The 23,320-nt window shown below is 40.7% G+C and overlaps 1 protein-coding gene across 1 annotated transcript in view; it reads right to left on the reverse strand.

Moving 5' to 3' along the window:
• DNM3 (dynamin 3) overlaps window positions 1–23,320 on the reverse strand; it is a 172,359-nt gene that overhangs the window by 30,631 nt on the left and 118,408 nt on the right. Inside the window, exons 17-18 of the mRNA XM_010284144.1 lie at window positions 20,737–20,848; window positions 16,819–16,830 (exon numbers count right to left, since the gene is read on the reverse strand). Coding sequence (XP_010282446.1) covers window positions 16,819–16,830; window positions 20,737–20,848 — 124 coding nt within the window. The remainder of the gene's footprint in view (window positions 1–16,818; window positions 16,831–20,736; window positions 20,849–23,320) is intronic.

Here is a 23,320-nt window from a genome sequence, read left to right on the forward strand (position 1 = left end):
AAAAAGCTTGAAAAGCTTTTGTAGAAGGTAGAGCTCCTCTTGAGGCCACATCAGTGGCAGCAAAGGCTTTAGGGCTCTTAGGACACTGCAAAATTATTTGCAGCATTTACATTGTTCATTTTGTGACTGAGGTAAGGTTTTATGGGAAGCCATTGCACAGAGGTGAGCGAAAGAGAGCTATTAATTTGGAAAAGACCAGACAGTGGTTAGAAGCATCAGAGGAAGACAAAAGGCTCTAAAGTTATTTTCAGGTGAGTGGATTTAATTGTCCAATTTCTGCAATTGCATTTATCTAACCATCTCCTAAACTCGTCATTTTTTTCTATTTTTATTTCCTTGCAGTGATGTATAACATAAAATGCTACTTGTAGATGGCCAAAGCAAAAGTAAAAACTTTAGTCAAAACACTCAATCCTTTTCTTGATTGCTTATGAATTTATAAAGCAATAAAACCACTTAACATGCACAAAACAACAGCCTTGTTAAAAAAGGTTTAGTACAAAAAAGGCCTAGTGAGCGGTTAAAAAAAAATGCGGTGTTCTTGGTTCTGTTAGTAATTAATGTACACTCATGTTTTGATCAAAAGCAGTTACTGAAATGGGTTCTGTATTATATTTATTAGAAGACTACCAAGCACTCATCAGCTTTAGAGGGTCTCCCACTTGGAGCAATGCTGAATGGATCTATGTTCCTTCCTTAGGCATTTGGCAAGTATTTTATATTTTTACAAATCCATGGTATTAAACCATCCTATAAGCATTAAAGACTCATTCTTACAAAACTTCCCTTTCTTAGTCTGAAAACCCTTACCATTACAACAGCCACCAACGTGGTGAGTTCAGAGACACTTTCTCTCTCTTGTGGTTGAGAGATGTCCTTCCTGTATGGCTACAGATGCCTGTTACTTATTTGAGATTGTTACTTTTAGGAGTTGGGTCTTATTTATCTCCAGCTGCAGTCACTAGGAATCTTCCTCCCAACATCCACTGGCATTTCCTTAGACTACAACAACTGCTTCCTTACATTTCAGGAGTGGCAAAACCAGTTTTAAACCTTTTCCTACAGGTGCCCTTCACAAGTTTGATTTTCAGGCACACAGAATTCCTGAACTCCACTCTGCACCACAAATCATCCTTCAGCTACATCCTGTACTCCTGCATCCCACTCTGCTCCCAGCAAAGCCCCTGGCAAAATTCCCCAAGAGTTTAATAGTCCCGTCCTATTCCCCCCAAACCCTAACCAAGGTTAATTTCTTTTCTCCAAGTATAAACAGAAATCAGCAGGTAAAAAAGTTTTGTCTAATGTGGCACTAAGGCTGTGGAATTTACTCCCATGTGAGAATGGCACAATAAAGTCATTTGTTTAAAAGTAAATTGAAAACATTCCAGTCCTCTCAGGCTTACGACTATTAGCTTTAGTTTCTGCACAGCACTGTAGAATGTCTGGCATCAAAGGCACTTTGTACATTGCACTGAACTTGTATTGGACATTGTTAGTGGACTATTAATCACAGTGAACAAAGATCCCATGCAAACACAAAAAAGGACTGATTTTTCACATGTGCAGTATGTACTAGAAAAGGTTAACACCACAGTTTTCTGGATACTACACATTTTGAGACACAAAGTGTTGACAAGCCGTCTGAGAGGGTGCAGATTTTTCAATTGATAATTACATGTTCCACGTTAAACAATTCTTATATGTGCCTAATACTCTCTAGAATTAGACAGAAACATACCTCAGTGTAAACTAGTACCATTGAAATTCAGATGCCTACAAATGCATGTGCTTCATACATCCACACGCAGATACCACATGTGTGTGCAGGGGCAATGGTTATTGGCAAGCAAATCTACAATGTTGTGAACCGTGGTTCACATAAACCATGAATGACCATGGTGGGAGAAAGTGAAGGCTTATGCAAAACACGCCCTAACAGATCAACTAGCCTTAGGGAACACAACTGTATGGCTGGAAGCGTTGGAAGGGGAATGGGAACTGAACCAGTATAAAAATGAAAAGCCCTGAACAGAAAAACCAGTCAGTGGCCAGGCAAGCAGCAAAGGAGGCATGGAGGAAAGACCGTGGTCTGGAATCACAGGCTGTATTTCGGAGTGCAACTTACTCGCAACATCAAAGGAGAAAATGCTGTGTAGCAGGAGCATGAGTTACTGCTTTCGGCTCCTCATAGCTGTCACGGGCAGTTTCTTGTCACCCAGACCCAAGCAGGGGAAAACCTGAGTCACTGGCCCTGAAGCTTGCTATTTGACAAGATGATTTCCTCTGGGTTGATCAGAGCCAAGTATTTTGGCTACCAAGATTTCACGGACAAAATTCTTGTACTCTTGTACCAACTGTCTCAGGTGAAACAAAACTTACTGTATCATAATAATTCTTTCCTAACCAGGACAGGAGATGTGAAGGGAAGCAGTGAGAGAATAAATTGCTACCCTCAAAAAAGAAAGATACGTTGTGTGGAATCTCCTAAAAGTATCACCAATATACACCCATATCCAGCCATCAGGTCCCAGCAGGGCTAATGCAGCAGCTCCTGCTACTGCCCACGGACTGGGTGCAAAATCACAGTATGAAGGTATCAGCATGGTACTTGGGTCTATGGAGCAGCAAGTGCAGCACCCACACTAAACAAAATGGGAAGAAAAGTGATGCAAGTACACAATTGTTAGTTGAACCATGACTGCCTGCAAGACTTTTGAACATGTTTCTAAAGACAGACTTTAAATAAAATAAAAAAATAAAAATAAAAGAAAGAAAGATGGCAGAGCATGCCAGGCTCCATAAGGTAACTGATTTTCTGACTAAGGGAAACTTGACAGATCTTTGCTTCAGCAAAGTGATACCCTTAGGAGACTTGCAATTAAGTTTATAAAGATGAATATTAATGAAAGAATGGTACAGTAAAAATACTGCTGAAGAGCTAAATAAATTATTACAGGGGAAGAAGAACTAGCAGCCTTGAAGGATTTCACCTTCAAGTGTCCAATGGATCGGTCTTAGTGAAACAAAACAGCATGAACTTGCCAGTTAAATTTGTTTCTGCCCATAACACAAAATTGTGAGGTACTGTCAACACAACGGGGGATTCAACAGTGTCCTGGAACATGCAGATAACTTCAAGGATTGTAAAAGCAGAAACAGGATAAAGTAATAGTTATATGCAGACAGACTAATGACACCTGCTGCGCTGGACCAGGAGCTCATCAGCTAGCAATAACAAAGGAAAATGAAGCCCAAACACCTCTAACTGGGCATCAAGATAATTCTGAAACACTGGTATAATGTGGCCATGAAAAAAGCAAATGTCTCTGTTATGAGCAATGCAGGTCCATACCCTTTTGTATGGTACTGGTGCGATCTTTTCTGGATCACTGACAGAAGCGGCTATATGCCTTCTGGTGAAAGATAACTTTTTTTTACATTTCCCTTGTCTCCAGGGCTGCTGCACTATTTCCTTAAGAGTCAGATGAAACTGCATGGCCAGGACAAGAGGATTTTCTTACCATAGCATTGAAGCTGCTTTTCAGCCTGCACAGACAAGAGCACTGCAGTCTTTGAGAGCCCTAGACAGTTAAATTGAAATAACTCTGCATCCTATATGAACTGTATGGCGCTCTTCCTTCCTCCCCAACAAGGTCCTTGTCCATGTTCCAAAGCATACTCCCCTGCCTCAGAGCTGGAAAGAGCTCTGCATCAGCTCTCCCATTACGCTGGGGAGTATATCTGGGAGCAAAGAGCAAAGATATTTAGTTAGTGGTCTCCAAAAATTCCCATAAACACACTGATCAACCCAAAGCTACTCCTGCTACTTACTGGGCCTGGGAAAAGAGGAATGTGGCCTTTGGAAAAGACTTTTCTTAAGAAGCCACCGGGCATGGAGACTGTGGTTTCACCACTTTCTGCAGAGGGGGCTGGTGAAGTACTCCATGTTCCACAGATCCGTGCAGAGTGATTTAGGGAGCCTAGTGAGACTAGAGCAGAGAAGTGGCGTAAGGAAACAACTCCTGCCCTTCCATGCATGATTTTCCCATTCCTGTCTCTGAATTGGAGGTTCAGTCCCCTGAATCTTCACCTTCTACTAGCTTGTATGTAGGTAGGAGAGGGGCCTAGCCATAAAGAGCGAGTGATCTGAAGGGCAGGAGGAGCAAACAGAAACTGTCACTGTCAGTACACTGAGCTGGTCCTACAGGTTGACTTGTCACCTTCTGTCAGCCTTCTACATGTCTTCATCCAACTTCGTAAGAGAGCGTGATCCTTCTGTGAGAGGAGCAGGCTGCTGAAAAGGCAGCGAAACAGCTGACTAAGGATCTTGATGCTCCCGCTATCACATGGGCTGCTGGTTACAGCTTCCTTGTAATGGAGGAGGGGAGGAAAAACTATCTGAGACCCTAAAATTAACATTTAAATTGATGAAAGCAAATTGGACTGTATACTTGGTACCAAGTATCACACTTGAGACAATCATCATGTCAGCAACTAGTCTCATCTAACAGAAGGTTGCTTTAGAATTATTGGAGGATCAAATGGCACATTTGAAGATCTGCCACTCCAGCTAAACCTCCATATCCATCCCGGGAAAACTTTTGGGGTGTTTATCAGAGGGGAATGACAGAAGGGAGTGAGAGGGAGATGAACTCTTTAAAATATAATTTATATTCTGGCTACCTTCCTTTCATAAGGAAAAAAAAAAAAAAAGAAGAAAAAAAGAGCGTTCAGCTTAAATTACAGGCATCCAGACAAACTCTCTCAGCCCCAGAAATTCATCCTACATGTTGATTAATAGTCAAACTATTAGAGCTTTAGCATGAAAAATAGGCTAGGCTTCAGCTGAAGATTGCCTGTAGCTAATGATGCAGTGGAATGAACATTTTCATTCCAGCTAAACCATTCCTGTTCCTGTAAAAATAAAGAAATCCAATCTTGGGTTACGAAAAAGACTCAAAGAACTGTGCATACTTACTGGCTTAAAAGAATGCCATACATTTTAACAAATCTGCATATACAGGATATGTTACCTGTGAAGTCAAACATGCATGTAATTACATACATGTACACACAGAGAATAAATATCTGAAGTGAGGTCAGGGAGCAGAAGAGAAGTGGGTGACCATAACCTGGAATTTCACACGTACAAGTGTATTACAGGGTGACTAGATTTTAACATAGCTCCCATCTCAGGCTAAAAAAGATTAAAATGTAGTAACAAGAACACTGCAAGGAAGTCCAGTGGGCTGTATAGCATCTGCTTGGCAAGGCTGCCTGCCATAGGCAGGACTTGCCTGGAGATCGTGTCCAGAGAAGGGCAATGAAGCTGGTGAGGGGGCTGGTGCACAAGTCTGATGAGGAGCGGCTGAGGGGACTGGGGTTGTTTAGTCTGGAGAAGAGGAGGCTGAGGGGAGACCTTATCGCTCTCTACAACTACCTGAAAGGGGGTTGTGGCGACGAGGGTGTTGGCCTCTTCTCCCAAGTAACTAGTGATAGGACAAGAGGAAATGGCCTCAAGTTGCGCCAGGGGAGGTTTAGATTGGATATTAGGAAAAATTTCTGCACTGAGAGGGTGGTCAGGTATTGGAACAGGCTGCCCAGGGAGGTGGTGGAGTCACCATCTCTGGAAGTGTTCAAAAAACGTGTGGATGTGGCGCTTCAGGACATGGTTTAGGGGACATGGTGGCGCTGGATTAATGGTTGGACTTGATGATCTTGAAGGTCCTTTCCAACCTAGTGTTTCTGTGATTCTGTGATCTCCTTGTGGTTCAGCCCCTGGCGCCATCAGTTGGGCTTGAACTCAAAAGCAGTGGAAGGAGGTAATTAAAAGTGACTCTGCACCACTCTGCTGGCAAAAGACAACTCTTCTGCAGCCTCCAAAAGAGGGTGGGAGAGGATTCAGGGGTATGTAAAAGAAGGCATGTGTCTCCAGCTGTGGTGATTTCCATTAAGGAAACACAGCACTTTACAGCTTTTAACTTTTATGCCGCTGAAGTCAAATACCAACTTTCTGTTTTAATTTCGGCGCATAAAAATGCAAACTCCAGTTTGGTTAATGTCATCAGCACATTCTCCCTAAGCTGCAAGTAAGATGCAGAGTTGAAAAAGCACCACAAGGTAGAAAGCTGAGAAGTGGAATTACACACAAATAGTGATTGCCACCAGCACTTCTGCTGGCTAGACCAGCGATTTTCAAGACCATGGAACTCAGAGAGGGTGTGGGGGAAGGCCACAAGGTTCAAATCATCCTGTTGGCTGCAGGAACAACTATTAAAAGAAATTAAGAGAAAAGTCAGACCCCAGAAGGAGCAGAAGACACTGTGTTCCAACTCTAACCAGCTGAAGGAAAGTTTATATAAAAACAATCACTTGGTTGGTGACTCATAAGGAAAGAATCCCTCAGCTTTCTTCAGGGAAACCCAAGTAAATAACATGTCTAAAAACACATGAAGATGGTGTTGTCTGTTCCGTTACGATACTCAGTCCACATGATAAAACCTTTGGCAGCAGAACAACCTACTGAGCACAGTTCTCTTTGGGAAACCCAAAAAACAGTAAGAACTGCCGTGGCTGCTTGCAAAGTCTGCCTCATATTCTAGCTCTTGTATGACATGTCAAATGCAAACTGGGAAGAAATGTGAAAAGAATGCTTTTTGTTACAGCATTGGAGAGTGCTTCTCTGTTGACTACATGCAGTCATGCTCTCAAGATATATAAATGCCTGGATTTCAATACATTCTGCATCTTTTAGAACTAAATGTTACGGATTCAAATATCCTGCTGTACTACGCCCAAAGAAACTGAATGAAAAGCTCGCTGCATGCACAGCCTCTCTGGAATATGTTATCAGACACACAGCAGGCTGTGCAAGAAATAGTACTCTATCCAAAGAAGGGATGGATTTAACTTGCAATGTATGACTTCTTTGGCTATGAGGGTTTTTTTCCTTTAATTTTCTTTCTTTTTTCTCTTTCTTTTTTTTAATTAGCACAACATTTTGGAAGCATGTTGTGTGTTTTTAAGCATATCGTCCAGCAAAGGGACTTTAAACTCAGTAAAGTAAGTTCATAAAAATAAGAGAAATTACAGTGGTTTCCAAACAAATGACCAGATCTGAACACCGTGACGCCTGAACTTGGACTGACTAAAAAACTCTTCTGTTGGAGATTCCAGGTAGGAATATTAACAAAAGCATTCTGTGTCAAGCAGAGCTTACGTTCTGTAGCAAAGCTGTTTAGGTTTTGCAGATGTCCAGAAGGACAGAGTGGAAACTTGGTAGCAACTGCTTAGTAATTTTATCTTCCTCTCTAATGAGTTTTTAGCTTGTTAAGTGTGAATGTGGACATTTTAATTTGCACTGGAAACGTCTCCTGCCCAAAGTTATTCCTTTTCATACCAAACATAACGTGTTTTAGTTTTTGCTGCTCCCTATACTTTCAGCTGCTGTAGATCCATAGCAGACTCCAGAAATTTTCCAGGATATAGCCAGAAACTTGTCAAGAAAAAAATTGAAAGCTGGAAGCACTGAAGAGTCATTCCCAAGGGATTGTGGAGTTACCATAGTAAAGCAGTGTTTTTACCAAAATGCTCAGCAACAAAAGAGGTAGCATCACTGATATTTGAACTGTAATTTTCCATTGTCAGTTGGGGGTTGAATTTGGAAGGAACAGGGTATTTGTGACAATCTTTCAGGTATTTGTGACCATCTGTAAACTCTGGTAGATAGCTTAATGCTCTTCTATATATGATGAAATATATTTTATAAAAAACTATGAAAGAGCAGCCAAAAGGCCACCAATACTGAAGAAGCAAGAGCTTCGCACAGAAAAAATGCAGCTGCAAGTAAGATACAAGTAACTGCTTTAAAACGGGAGCATCTTTTAGGTCAAGCAAACCATTCCAACATCCGAAGTGGAAGATTCAACTAGAAAGAGCATAGGCAGGAATGACTTTGCCTGAAAAACCAGCAATGCACAAAAGTGGAACAGGTCACACTGAGAAGTCCTGCATCCTTTTATCTTTCATGGAATGGCAACATTCCTGAGCTTTACCAGAGAAGAGAGGCATATTTAAGTACTCCATTGTAAATTTGTGTTCCCTTGCTTTACTGTCATGTTGTTCATAGACAGTTACCTAGGAACCTGGTGCTCAGGACAGGTGAGCTTCTGCTTCCAAGGACCCACTGCCTACAAAGGGAGAGCAAAATCGTCTACAGTCAAGTGATCCAGACTTGGAAGTAATAATCACAGATTATTCTAGACACAGATCCCTAGAAATACATGCAATTTCCCAGTCAGATCCCATTAGGAAAGATCTGAATTTTGATGGGAAAATGTTGATACTTTTATACACTGAAGGAAACCCGTTCAACATACCTGAGGCAAAAACACACACACACGTTCATGCTGTCTTGGGTAAAATCCTTTGAAACAAAAGGATGGGGAACTTCATATGCATTCTTACATCTAGGCTAGTTCACAAGGATTACTGATTTTAAATCACTTGAACAACGGACCCAACAAAACCACTTGAGCAAATTTCCAATTATACTTAAGCTGAGATGCTTCCACCAGTTAAGGATGGACAGTCAAATGAACTACTGTCAAATCTGAGAGATTAATTTAGGAGAGTCTTGTCAGCACATGTTCTTAAAAGACAGGCAGAAAGAAATCACTGCACACTCAAAAGATGTTGGAGTGAGGTATTTTTAGAAAACAAAAGATGAAGATATCTTGCCAAACCTGCTCCAAATCACTCATAACACTGCCTTCTCGGGCTTGAAGAGAGAACTCCTGTGAAAGAAATTATGCTCCTTCTTTACAGAATTCATTAGTTACAAAACAATCCTAAATCCCATGTCCTCTGCTAGTCAGACCATTGATAAACAGGTAGTTTGCCTCAAGACACTCTGTTTCCAGAGGCACTTAATGGCTAGTGACAAACCTTTAACAAAAAACACAGACAGGACACTGCTCCGTAATTATCCATCGATTCTCTCATGTCATTCTTTGACTGCAAGGAACCATGTTTTTACTCTAAGTTTGTAAAATGGGATCTTGGTCCACAATTGCAGCTTCTAGACAAATAGTATCTATTCACAATATTAAAAACAGCTGCTGGAAAGGCATCATGCTGTGGCTTACAAAAGAAACTGTACAAATAAGATGGAACTAAATAAAAGAAATACGACATGGGACAGAAATCACAGCCCAAATCAGACAATGCCAGGACTGGTTCTAGGAAAGGAGAACTCTATTTTAGCAGAACACTAATCAGATTACAGAAACCACAGAAAAAACCAACAGTCCCCTAAAAACACACAACACTAAGGACAACACACCCACTCACAATGACTGAAATTCTAACTCCGTGGAAGTTGATGCCGTTGACTTCACCATGCCTATCTACCAGCCTTTCCATGACCTAGACTGGTTGCAATTAAACCATTTCTGAACATATGCATTCATTCATCAGGTTAAGAGGTATTTGCTGCAGAGCAGTATATAACAAAGAGCACAGATAGAGAGTTGATGTTTTCAAACTATTGAAGACAAGTGAAGGACGAGCTTCTTAAAGCAAGAGCCTTGATTTTCACCATACCAAGGGCAACACAGATGGTGTTAAGGACTGCAGACAATGCTGCATTTTGTTCTCACTGTTAGCCTTAGCTTTAACATTTTAATCAGGAGTGAGCCCTTAACCAGAAGCCATTGCTCTAGAGTTAAAAAAGTTCTACAAATAAGGATAAGAATTTACCTTTACATAGGGCATTGGTTACTTGTATGTACAGGAGACATACATTGGCCCACATATAAATATACCAGCTCTGGTTCCTGTATAATCCCACAGCTCCAGACACCAACACATTTGAAGCTGCCAGCTGGTGTCATTGTTCAGAGAGTCAGACCATTACCTACACTGAAGACCTTAGCTGAGGAACAGCAAGGAACTCTTCCCATAGAGCTCCTTGGTGCACAGAGCTGGCATGAAAACTTCACATCTCTTGAGGGTTTGCAGCCACACCTCAGGTCACAGGTGATATAAAAGAGAGGCTGAGCTATTTGAGGATGCTTGGCCTGTATGCAGCTGCAAAAGTAGATAACAGGGAGGCCTCTTCCATTTTGTTCACTGCCCTCACAGCAGAGCTAAGGACAATCTTGCTCACAATCTCAGTTCTGAGAATCTGTTATCTGAATCAGCCAGATAAGCTTTAATAACTGTAATTTAGAATTATGGTACAGCAGTTGTTTCCAGACTGTGGTCCTGAGCAACTACACAGTGTCTGCAGAACACAGCTAGGAATAACTGGCCTGTGACTAGAAAGACTTCTATTCATTATATGGAGGTTCCTGCTTCCGCTAGAAAATATCTAGGTCTGCAAATCAAGCAGAGTTTTAAACCACCAAACTACAACTGAATGCCAAATTACATTGCATAAGACTAATTTTTCTCATGGACTTTATCTTCCATGCTCTAGGTTAGCTGCTTTAGCTGATTTCCCTGAATGCCCTTAGGTATGCTGCCTACCAGTATAGAAACCCCAGCTGCTGAACAGGTCAAGTTAATACTGTGCAACAAATGTGACTGGAAAGTTTGAAGACCTGCTATTTAAAGGGTCTGTTATACCTTGTGTAACAGCTCATGGTGTAACAGCTCTGTATCTACCCACCACGGAGCTTATACCTACCCAGTAATTTAACATATGCTATGTGAACTTAGTAGCACATTTAATGACATAGAATTCTCTCTTTGAATTAAAAACCAACTTGATTATAAAAGAGGAAAAGCAGAGGCTGTGTTTAAAAGAGAGAGAATGTGAAGGAAATTGAGTAAGACCACTTGTTTCTCAACTGCAGGAACAGGGATTTTAGGAGCAAGGGTATGAAAGTCACCAAAGAATCACACTGATCAAACACCACAAAATGTCCATAGCCCGCTTCTCCTAGTGGAAAATCCCAATTCTCCAAAATTGGCACACTCGATATATCCAGTGTCATACAATACAACAAATAAAGACAGGGAAGACATCAGTCAATAAAAGGCACAACAAGTCTGGGAAACAGGTGGGACAGGAGCTGAGGAGTGACCACAGAACAGGAACACATGACATCAATGGAAAGAGAATTACAAGAGTGGAGAAGGCAGCTCCAGAATGGAGGATTTTACACACAGAACATGGAACTTGAGTCTGACTCTGCATATGGAATGTAATTTTAAACCTATCTCCACAAAAAAAGTTAGGTAGGAAAGGTTAGAGAAATCCAGGATGAACTATGTATCAGATTAGACATTGCATATCTTAGTTTTTGTCCAAAACGGAGTCAGGGAAAACAGCATTCAGTTCCTCATGATCATCTTGTTTTCCCTTGTAAATGAGAAAAAAGAAGGGCCTGGCCTTTTACCAGCTGCCCTCCACCCTCATGTCCAATGACTACATTTCCTGTTAAACTGTAAATGCTATGGAAGGGTGAGCCTGGTGACATTTCTGGCAGAAAAAAAATCTTTCAAATTTTTACTTACTCCCAATTACTACTCAGGAGGAGGGTTTTGTGCAATTACTGCCTTGGAAGACAAGGAAGATATTTTAGGATCGTCCCAAAGCCTTGTGATACTTGTGACCGTGTTTCCCCCTCTGTTCGGTCCCCCTTATGGGTGACCCCATACTGTTGCATTAAAGGGGCAATCAGACCTTCCCGACCACAGCTATTCTGAGACCTGGAGACACAGGGACTCCGGCTGCAGGCATCAGCCTGGAGTCCAAAGGACCTTTGTGGCAGAGGTTGGTGCAGCACAGTCCAGAAGCAGCTTCCTGTCTGCCAGCCAACTCTCAGAGCTCATTGACCAGGGCTGGGAAAGCATCCTTAGAGGCTGGCGACCCTCACTGCCTTCCCCAGGGCAAATCTCACTATATGTCCAGAACAGGGCTGACACACTCTGTGATCTGAAACTTCACAACCAGAGAGTTTTCACCTTTCTGTAGAGCTTCAATGAAATCCTTCACCAGAGCGCAAGTGCTGCAAAAATTAGCTGCACCATAAAGAATGAAGAATTTAAAAATATTTTCAATATGCAGATCTCTTGCCAAAAGCACAGTAAAGAGCCCACCATGAATACATTACCGAAATAAAAAATGTTTGCTCATTTCTAAATTTCCTGGAGTTTGCTTAATGTCAGCAGTCCCGTTTAATAGCAGAAATGTAAAACTCTGTGACAGCTATTGAAGACACGACCCCTGATTGGAAGTTACCAGCTTCACTGGGACTGGTTTTGAAATCACCCAGTCCATTAGCCTGCATCTTGTTACAGTCAGTGCAACTGATGCAATACTATGAATCTCTTTTTCCCTGTACATTTTTAACTCTCTCGTGCCAGCAGTTACTCTACTCTTACAAGAATATAAACCAGGGCTGCTCTGTTTCTCAGAGAACAAGGTTGCATCTATCTAGTTTTGAACTAGTAAATATTTAGGAGAGCAAGAAGATAGTTTTTCTCTGAAACATGTTTTCACAGCATTGAAACAGCAAGGCAGCGAGAAAGGGACTGAAAAACAGCCTGCCATTTCGTTTCCTCCCTCCCTTTTGGACTGTTTTTGACCCAGCATGTGTGCGCATGCACACTCACTAGCTTGGTCTGTTCCTTTATGCCGTGACTTCATTGTAAAATTCAATTCATCTGTTCGAAGCAATGACTGAAACGCTGTCTATAAAATTATGGCATTTTTCCACTTAAAAAAAAAAATTTAACACTTCTTCATTTAAAAGCTATTTTTAAACCTAGTTGGCCTGAAGCCAATTTTAGTCATAACTGAAGTGGATTCTTCTTTTCCTAGAATTCAATGCCTTCCTTTTCTTAAATATATTAGTTACAAAAAAAAAAGAAAAAAGTAAAACCAGTAAAGGCACAGTTTACACTTCCGTCTACACCACTTTACCCTCTGACATACCAGCACAGTTTGCTTTTCAACTTACTACTATGCAGCAAACCCAAACGAGTCTTTACTTTTTTTAGTTTAGGAACTTAACTCGAACATGGCCTTTAGCAATCCCGGAGCAGAACCACTTACTTTCAGTTTGAATCTGGCTGGGGCACTCGTAGAGCATCACCACAGCCAGTAACTGGCTGAGTCAGAGTTTATGTCTGGGAAATAATTGAAGACCTTTCAGAAACATGGCCGAATTTGAAAAAGAAAGCATCAGAGCCTTATTTCAAGGCAAGGATACATATGGCTTTTGGCACTATATCTGCATTTACATGTCAATAGCCAAGCATGAAACAGATGAACTGAGAGCGCTGTTGTCATATACGTAGGTAGAATTCACTAAGTTCCCATTTTCCAGGACTGTCTCAAGAGACAGTAGGACATCTGGCCTTCTTAATGAAGTAGCTGATCTGGAATCTGGGTTTAGTAAAACTATTACCCGCACTTCCCCCCATCCCTCCAAAATACTGAAAAGTAAAAAAAAAAAAAAAAAAAAAAAAAGGCTGACTCGAATCTAAGCAATTAATATGTCACCAAGAAGTATTTTAAGGAATAACATGCAAACTGACCTGGCAGGGAGAATATTTTCCTTCTCCTTTCAAAAGGAATTCTGTTTTTCTCAAGAGAAAATTAAAACTAAATTACACTAACTGACTTTATATTCAGTGAACGTTCACAGACACATCGTGACAACTCCACTAATATTTATATATTTCAGTTCTACATGCTTTGTAAAGGGTATCAGTAAGCACAGTAATGCAAAATAATTAGAAGATAAGAACTTTGTAGTCACTTCAGCCACAAAAAGTAACTTAATCAGATTTGTATTTTTGAAGTTGAATTTTTTCAAGTCTGATCTCAGCACTGAATCATTTGATGCTTCAAATTAAGCAGAAATGATTGGCTAACTCAGGGCTTAAGGATGACAAAAGAAGGGTGAATTCTTTATATGAAAAAGTGTCACTTAGGGTTTTTTTTGTGGGGTTTTGTTGATGTTTTACTGCTCAAGCCCCAAGGGATTTGGAATCAAAATTTCATAAGGACACAGCATCCATCTAATCTTTTAACCTAACAATATTAGAAGGATAATGAAAATGGTCTTCATGAGAGTGTTACGGGTTTTGCTGTTGTTTTCAAACAGCAAGCTCTGGAGGGCTGTTTTGGGGGGATTTTTTTGGGGTTTTTTTTCAATGAGGGTGATGCAGATGCATAGGGGAGGAAGCAGATTCACAAAGGTGGATTAAGACACTCAGAGGCATTCAGCTACTCTGTCTTCAGCACCTGGACCGAAGCTACAGTGCTCTGCGCAACTCTGCACGATGTTCTGCTCTTCCTCTGCGCAAGGCTGCGGAGTGGAGCTCAGTTTTAATGTTAGTAAGATGGGGCTTGCCAACATGTGCTTGCTGAATGAGGTAGGTCTCCATTACCTCATTCTACACGACCCTTTTACAGATTTTATCCAACAAAGCTTCAGAAGATATATTTATCTTTAACCATGTGAGAAATCTCACTTACGTTAATGATTGTGCAACAATAAAAAGTAAAAATAAAAATGATTAGTAGTCTGCTGACGATTATAAACCCGCTTCACTTCCCTTCCCCTCCTTTTTCTTAGGAACTCATTACTCCAATGTTTATTTTTACTTCTGTAAATCTAAGAGTGGAAAGCTAAAGGCAGAGGTATAAAAGCAGGCACAATCTGAATGGGTGGGTATGGGATCTTTACATATGTACATCTGACATGATCCACAGTACGAATGCCACACCAGGCAGCACTAATAGGAGGGTTACAGCTCTGCTAGGTAGCCAGTAAATCGGTACCTGCACAGGAAGGACGGATTATGCAGCTTTGAGAAACCACCATCATCTGCCACTCCTCTCTTCCCCCAACCCCTTCTCAAAAACTCTCATCATCTCCCAGATCTACCCATTTCATTTTCCATGCCACTAAGTGCAGAAGGGGTTTGAGCCCCTGCAGGCAGCTGCAGGTTAATGCTACCTGTCTAACTGGGATAACGTAACCTCCAGAATCCGTCATGAATGACCTGTGTGAAAGAGAAGGGAGGGAACACAGATGAGGATATAAGCAACCTTACAAGGAACTGAGTGCGAGAAAAGGAGCAAGATGGTTTTCATGGAGATTTCTTTTGGAGTTACCTTCTGGCTGACAGCCCAGGCTAAAGGAAGAACATTCCCGAACCCACAGCAAGAATTGCCCTTTGCTCAGAGTGAAAGGAGAGCTAACAGATCCACCAATCCTGAAATCTCACAGGTTTCTCTTCTACTTGCTTTTAGGTATCCTGCCTCGTGCTAGCAATCAACTCTATGTCAGATGCTACTAGTCCTGTCTCCGTGGGGTGCCCCACAGCTCAGGTCTCTGGAGAGCAGAGCCGGTCTGTGCAACTCCTGACCTCCAGACTCTGTTTCTCTGAGCCCCAAGAGCGCTTTGATGCCCCACCTCTCCCCATTTCCCTTGACAGGGCATCTACAGTCTAACCTATCTCCTCTGGACATCAGATCAGCACCCACTGCAGCAGCAAAGCCTTCAAAGTCAGCATATCATAAAGAAACATTATAAACATTACCTTGACATTTTAGTGTACACAGTTAACATTTACATTTGACACTACCTCCTATGTAAAGTCCTTCTCTCCGTGCCATCAAAACACCACTTTTCTTAACCCCTTCCTACCCAACACTAAAAGCCCCTTTTTCTCAGACAGGCCTACAAAAACAGATTTTTGGTGCTTCTGAGCCAGCTACTATGGAGACAGAAGTGGTCAAAAACCGGTTAAAAATATAAATATTAAAATCAGACAACTTTCCCCAGCCTTAAGAACATTTAAAACACACTTGGGTCTTTCCCAAATACTCCAGAAATGCTTCAAGCTCACAATGAGATGCTGCAGGCAATATTTCAGGGGCTACTTTCAGTATTTGTTGTGAAGCATCTTTTGATGCTCTAGATACATCTTCCTAAGGGTTAATATACCAAAACAGGAGGGGGGGGGGGGGGGGGGGGAAAAAAAAACGGAGCACAAAAGCTGTGCTTCTTTCCATGGTATGACAAACTTTCTCTGCATCATATTCCAAAGTGTGAGATGTGCAATTTCCATTCTTAAGCTCAGTAAAAATGGCATTGAAAAAGTACTAACCCTGGGAACGGCCTGATTATTAGTTTATCAGGTCAACATCAGCAAAATTGTCTTTTTATGTGCTGCTTGCTTTCAAAAAAACCTACCATGCATATTTCAGTTCTCCCTCTCCACACCCCACACCCTTCTGCTGCTGTCCAGCTGGAACACATCAAGGGTCTAGAAGCCAAGTCAAATGTTGACCCCACCCTCCTCCATCCATTTTAAGGCACCTTCAAAGCCAGTACACTGATCTAGTTCAGCTTAGCCAACAACGCCAGCAAATCTGTTATTTAAGACTTTAGTGCTGGGTTTTTATAACTGCCCATTAATACAAGCTTTGATGTATGGTCAAAAAATCCAGCTGTAATGAGTTTCATCAGACTGTAGTAACCTTTCCTCAGAAGGTCTTTATTACTATACCTTCATAATCTTTGGTCCCAATACTGTTTTATAGTATCGTTCTTACTGAACTGCCTTAAAAAAACAACACTCAGCAACACTTAACACACCTCCTTCCCCAAAATTAAAACAAACAGCCGTTAATCGTTTTCTAGAAGACACTTTTGCACCCACATTTTTAATAGGAGTTTGCTGTTAAGAGTATACAGGCAATAGTTGTGTGAACCAAAAGAGAAACCAGTTTTCCTGACAAAACCCTTGAGACAGGATACAAAAGGATTTTGTAAAAGGACAACTTACTTTGTTGTTCCCCTTTGCAGGATGCAGCAAGGAGGAAAGAGGGGAAAAAAAGAAATATTAGATACATTTATTTTACATGCATTCAGTCTAAGTCATACAATCCTGGAAACAGCTCAAACCAAATGAGGAACTGACTCAAAGAACATTCACCAAATCCTTTAGTTCGACAGCTTCTAGGGGAGCATAGGACATTCACAAAGGATTTAAAACGTTCAGTGAAGTTGTAGATTCATGCTGTTTCTCAAAATTTCCTCTCTACACAAACATTCTGATTCCACTTTTGCTTCCTCCAGTGTAAATCAGGAGCAGCTCCAGGGAAGCTGGTGGACACTAAATACAAGAGAGAAGAAAATGAGGCCTGAAATGATCTAGGGATGGGACAGAAGCCAGAGGGATTTTCGTGCGTTGGTAACGCTGAACTTCCAGTACGCAAAGCAACCCACTAAACATGTCTGCTTACCCTCGCATGACAGCCACTCCCTACAACATGCCAATGAATGGAAAGTTTCACGATCCGATTCTTTTTAAAAAAAGCAAATATTGAACTTTTAGATTAGTAATAAAAATAAGGAGGAGATGGCATTAGGGGAGAGGGGAAAAGGAATGGATGGTGCTAGCAAGGTAAAGTGTGCCGAGCAAGTTACGACAAACATCTGTGCTATTTTTTTTTTTTTTTAATTGTGAGTTTTGCCACAAGCTGGCATGAACAGTGTATATTATACAGTGGGAAGTCAGCCAAAGTAAACACCAGCCTACAGTTGAGAAATACAGTCTGGAAAGGTTAGTCCCAAAGTTGTAGTCATTTTTTTAAAAAGGAGGTTTTTGGATGCATCAGTCCAGAAACCCAGCAGTAAAGTCAGCTGGTAAATGGATATCCCATTTCAAAGTGAATTGGCCACAGTGTGATTTATATCAAGCAAGCTGACTTGCATATGGGTTGCAAAAATAAAAACACTGATTCATTGCTATCTGGGTGGCTGTCAAAGCCCACGTCCTGACAAAAGCAAATCTCCTGGGGGAAGGAGGTGACTTGGCAAACTGCAAAAGAATTTGGGGGCTCATAGAGCAACTTTGAGGGGTGATTAGAGATAGTTAACAAGAGAGTGAGTATATGAAGGTGAGTGTGCATCTCCAGGTGCAGGGGGCCTGGGAAGGCAGGCAAAAGGAAGTGGGCAAATGGAGGGATGGGATGGTATCTAGCCTTTAATTTTTAATATATTAATAAAATTTGTTTAGGCAAAAGAAAAATTAAAAATCAACAACCTTGGACTTCACTTACAGCACTAAATTAGTACTAGAGACTTCATATTAATGGCCGTAAGTACTGAGCTCCATTACCACTGTAATCGTAGAATTTTAAGCAGTGCCACCAAAAAAAAACCCCCAAAAAATTAGTATTCTTAGTTGAGAGATTTGCCCCCGGTGACAATTCAGAACAAATTTCTTTATATTCAGTGACAAATGCCTACTTTTCCTGCCACTGCAGAAGGAACCCAGCTAGGGGCAACTGTGTTGGGTTTTACATCAGCATCCTTGTACGCGAGCAGCAGCACTGTTAATGAAAGCACACAGCTTAGCTTTCAAATTCCAGGCTGTGCACACTGCTCTGGCAGTTACAGAAAGCAGGCCAGCTTTACCACTGCAATACTCCAGGTTTACAGCACTATTAATCTATTTTTCATTTCTAAGCAGCAATTTTTCTACTTCTGGTGCCAAAGCCTTGGATACTCAGTTCCCAGCTGTGACTTGCACATGGAAAAGAGCGAGAAGGTCAGTCTGTGAAGGGGCTAGGGTACCTCTTTGCCTTTTTAACTCCGGGATTGCAAAGCTGTGGGGAAGCACTGAAATAAACACAAGTTGCTGCCATTTCCTGGCAGGCTCTCTTATATAAAAACACGGTCTCTAAATCTTTGAAGGAGAATAAAAGACTGGGGGGGGATGTGTATCTCTCAAACTATTTTATATTGTCAGAGGAAGGTGTGAAACTGAGGAGTATGCACAGCATTTTAATGAAACGCTGCTGATTTTTATTTAAGTTCCACCGAAGCTTCTAAGGTACTCTGGGCCTTGCAGCTTTTGCTTTGCAAAACTCAAAACTTTTACAGCAGACTTGCAGTCCATGTTTGGACCTCTAGTCCTGTAGGAACAAAGTGCTTTGCAAGACTAGAGGAGCACCAAGTGTCTTTCCTGAACAGCTTGATAGACTACTGGGTGAATTTCAAGCTACAGGGGTTTGGAACAATAATTTTGTGATGTAAAGATAATTCCAGCTCAAAGAAGAACTGAATTTTGACTCCCTTCTACTTTTATCTTTCAAGGAAGTCTCTCATCTTGTGTCTACGACTCCTTTGACAGACTAACTTTAAACAACAAAATAAAGAATTCTTTATAAACATATCTTGAATACAAAATATTTTTAGGGGGAAGGGAGAGACAGGGAGACAGAGCAGAAGTTTAGAAATCCAACTAGTCTGTCTTGTTTAAAGATAAAGTACCAGATATATGAATATGATAAACATGTCACAGAATGCAAGATTAAACCAGAGGCAGCAACTTGCTGTTTTGACATCGTTATTAAAACCCAAGCAAGAAAACAAAACAATACACTATTTTGATCTTAGTAATTAATTAGGTAACTTCTTACAACTAATCATTGTAAAATGACTTCTGATGGGCTTAGGTAAGAACTGATCTACTGGGACAGGCCACATACTGAAGAGTCATAATTTTTTTTTTTTTTTTTTTAAAGTAAAGTCTCAGATACCTGGTAAGACTCCTGCTAAATTCCTATTTGACCATTTTAAAAAAACATAATCATTATCATAATCACTGTTTATTCCTACAATAACTGGAGAATCCAGAAGTTCAAGGATTCTCTCATTTATCTTTTGATGGTAGCCTTGAAACTTGGTATGAGGAGAGGAAGCTGAGGGTTGTTTGTGTGCATAAATAGAAGCTGGAGGCGATGCAGACAGAATTATACTGGAAACCATGGAGGTATTGCAAGTATAAGGGAAATATGAGGAAGAGAAAGATGAAGAAGACAGAAGACAGCACAAGAGCTTGGACTCAAGGGTTGTAGCCCTCCCACAGAAAACAAGCAGAAAGCAGAACAAATTCCATCAAAATCAAAGCACTGTTTCTCAGAACGGGTCTTCCACTGAAGGAATCTAGCAGACCAGCAGACTTACCGAAGAAGAGGTTAACCATGCATTAGAGAAACTTTCAAAAGCTCAAAAGACAGGTATTTTTGATAAAGTTAGCCTTCTCTCTGGATACATCCCCTCAAACCCTCACTCAACATTAAATATCAAAATAATAAAGTCCAAAAAATATGAAATGGTAGTTGGGCATATTCCGTTTCCCACTTTCTGTCTTTTCCGATAAATTAATAGACGCTTTCTTACTGTATCTTGTTCAATTTGCTTCACATGATGATTAGCTGAGTAAAACTGCATTTGGAAAGGTTTAGCATGTGTTTCATACACAAAAAACACACAGTGAATGAGTGAAATAAATATACATGATTGCCTGGAATGCTTCTCCCATTTCTGTAATACAGAGCTTGAGGGAATAAACTCTTCAGAGCACATCTTTACCTTAGAAGACATTAATAGAAACAATGAAGCTCAGGAAACCCCCCATTGCTCAATGCTTTTACTACACAGATCCAGTGAAAAACATTTGGAAAGATTTGGTTTGTGCATTTGTTGTTTTTTTAAAATATTGAGGTTTTATGCACAAATTGATCTTAAAATATTTAATTATGAATATTTCAAAATTACCACAGAAGAGTACAATGAAAAGGCTACCATTTCTTGAGATATCTTCACACATCGTGTTTTCCCAGATGATACGATTTTTTTTTCTGACTCAAACAGACCAGCTACTGGAAAACTAGTGAGCTGTTTAACTTACTGAGGATTTATCAGGATAGACACCGGCTCGTAGCAGAGATGCCTTCCAGCTATCCACCTCCTCCTGGGAGTCACAGGCTAGCTCAAGGAAACGGTAATCCTTGTAAACATTCCTAGAACAAAGAGCACCACATTGTAAAACTAGCATTTTACTACTCTGTATCATGCACACAGCATTTTAAGTCAAAAATCCTTTGGGATCAGAAATTACTTGGTAATTGTTTTGGACAACAGAGTTTATGGGACAGGTTCTTGTTTAATAATTGCATGGAGTACTTAAAAATATCTTAGAATGCCACAGCACAGCTCTGGAAATAATAACCATTTGAAAGCACCGTGAAACTACCTAAAATCAATTTTCCAGTTTTGCCAAAATGGGGACTTTTAGGGAAAAAAGGCTGTTCTGATGCAGAGGACAGACATAAGACATACCAACAAAACTGCATGTCTTGTGACTGATTGCTGCTGTAACCAATAAATATCAAAATATTTAATGATGCAAATTTTCCTATGTTTCGTTCTTTCAGTGTATTATATACCATTTTTAGCTTTTAGACATCATCAGTAAAAGGCGAAAGAAAACAATGATAATCAGGTATTTAAAAAAAAAAAAACAAATGCTTGATGTCTGCCATCATGGTAAGAAAATTGGCACACGTTTAAATAGCACCTCTTGCAGGTCATTCATATAATCAGATAAATATAGGGAATCACTTAATGGAAGAAGAGAGAAAGGAGGAAAAATACATAATATGCAGGAAGGTGGTACTTGTAAATTCTCCAATAAACAGAACAGATTTTCCCCTTACGGTTTAGCCATTAGTTTCTGAATTCAAATTCTATATACAGACCAGATTCGCTGTAAATTTGTCAGCCAACAGCCTTTTTAGGAAAGGCCATAAGCTTAGCTGACAAAGGTCAGGAAACCACATTTTGCTAGATCTTAACACTTGCACAAGAATCAATCTTCCATCGCAACCAGACTGTTTTCTTTCCTTAGCAAGCTATGGAGAAGGGGGAGTGAGAGTGGAGAGGGGGGTTCATGGAGGTTACTTCACTTTCAAAGGCAGAAATGACAATGGCTTCTTTGGTTTCATTACGCAACTGCAGAGGTCATTTCTACCCCATATATTGAGAAAACCAACCTGAAGACACTACAGAATCAGGAAATAAAGATATTATTATCACTGCCTAGACAAATTTCTTTAGCATTCAAGGACTGGTGGGATTTCACTGTCACACTGCTGGAAAACAACCCACTTGATGTAATTGCCACTCACAGAAGCGCTTCACCCTTACCAACAATGTCACCAGACAGCTCCTACCCCTGCCTTTTGGGGCAGTCTCAGGAAACAGATGGGTAGAAAAATTGTTGTTGAACAGTAAGTGCTCATGCCTGAGCATGAAGAAGCCATGAGACCTAATCATTAAATTATCAGCTGTGAAAGCAGAGTATGGCGTATACCCACCTCTGAACAGAGGGAAATCGGGTATTTTTAGCAAGCTTATGGATGGCATTCAAAACTGCAAAGAATAAAGGACATACTTAGGTTTCCTTATGGCAGCGGCAAAGTTCTCACCAATTTCAATGGCTACATCTGGGCAGCCAGGCAGGCGCGCTCAGCACTGGGTTTGCACTACGCGTCTGGATCGGAGACACCACCGGAGCGTGCTTCAGTGCCGCTCAGGGCAGCACACCTGCGTTTCTTTCCCAGACGAACCAGCCCGCAAAGGAACAGAGAGACACTAAAGGGTCAGATCGCATAGTTTAGGCAAAGCCACTGACAGTGTGATGATTGAAAGCTCTATGGATTTTTTTAATTGATTAGAAATATAAAATGAAACCTTTTTTGTCCCTGACTCTGAATGTACTTATCCTGCCTTAAGGCAAATAATAGCCTGGATGACCTCCTCAGATGCCATTATCTTGAATGGATGACAAAACACTTGAATTTTATTCAATTTGCAATATTGTGGAACTCCAAGTCAACATTTACTGAACAAAACAAAGAACTCAATAAAAATAGAGAGAAGCAAAATGAAATCGCCAGATTAAAAAAAAGAAAAGCTTTAATTTATTGTTAGGAGAAACTTTTACTGAGATAAGTTTTTTGGCTAAGTTAACTAAGCAGCTATAACTTTGAAGAAATAGGAAGCTGAAATGGTGAAAGGGTACTCTCAGAAAAAATGGCTAAAAATAACAATTGAGCAAATAAAGGCCGTAAAACACAGTGATAGGGAAGTTCCAAAAATACTTATCTGTAAGAGCAAAACAACATGACACAAGCTTGTGAAAATATTTTTTCAGGACTGTCATGTTATATATTAAACTTTTTGACATTTTGTGACTTGCTACATCAAGCATAGTTGTACGAGAAGGGATTTTAGCCAACCACTTTGAACAGATGGGAGCTGGCAGTCCTGCATTCCTGTCTGCGTATCAAGACTTATTCTAGGTCTATGGACAACTTATGGCCAAGTGACTGATGTCTCTGGCTCTCAGAGGCCCCTCTCCCTGTAGTATCTGAGAACTCCACAATTTTAGTATAGCTAATCTTCCCCCCCCCCCCCCCCCCCACAAAACA

This window comes from Phaethon lepturus, unplaced genomic scaffold (assembly GCF_000687285.1).
Source record: "Phaethon lepturus isolate BGI_N335 unplaced genomic scaffold, ASM68728v1 scaffold20950, whole genome shotgun sequence".
Lineage (NCBI taxonomy): Eukaryota > Metazoa > Chordata > Aves > Phaethontiformes > Phaethontidae > Phaethon > Phaethon lepturus.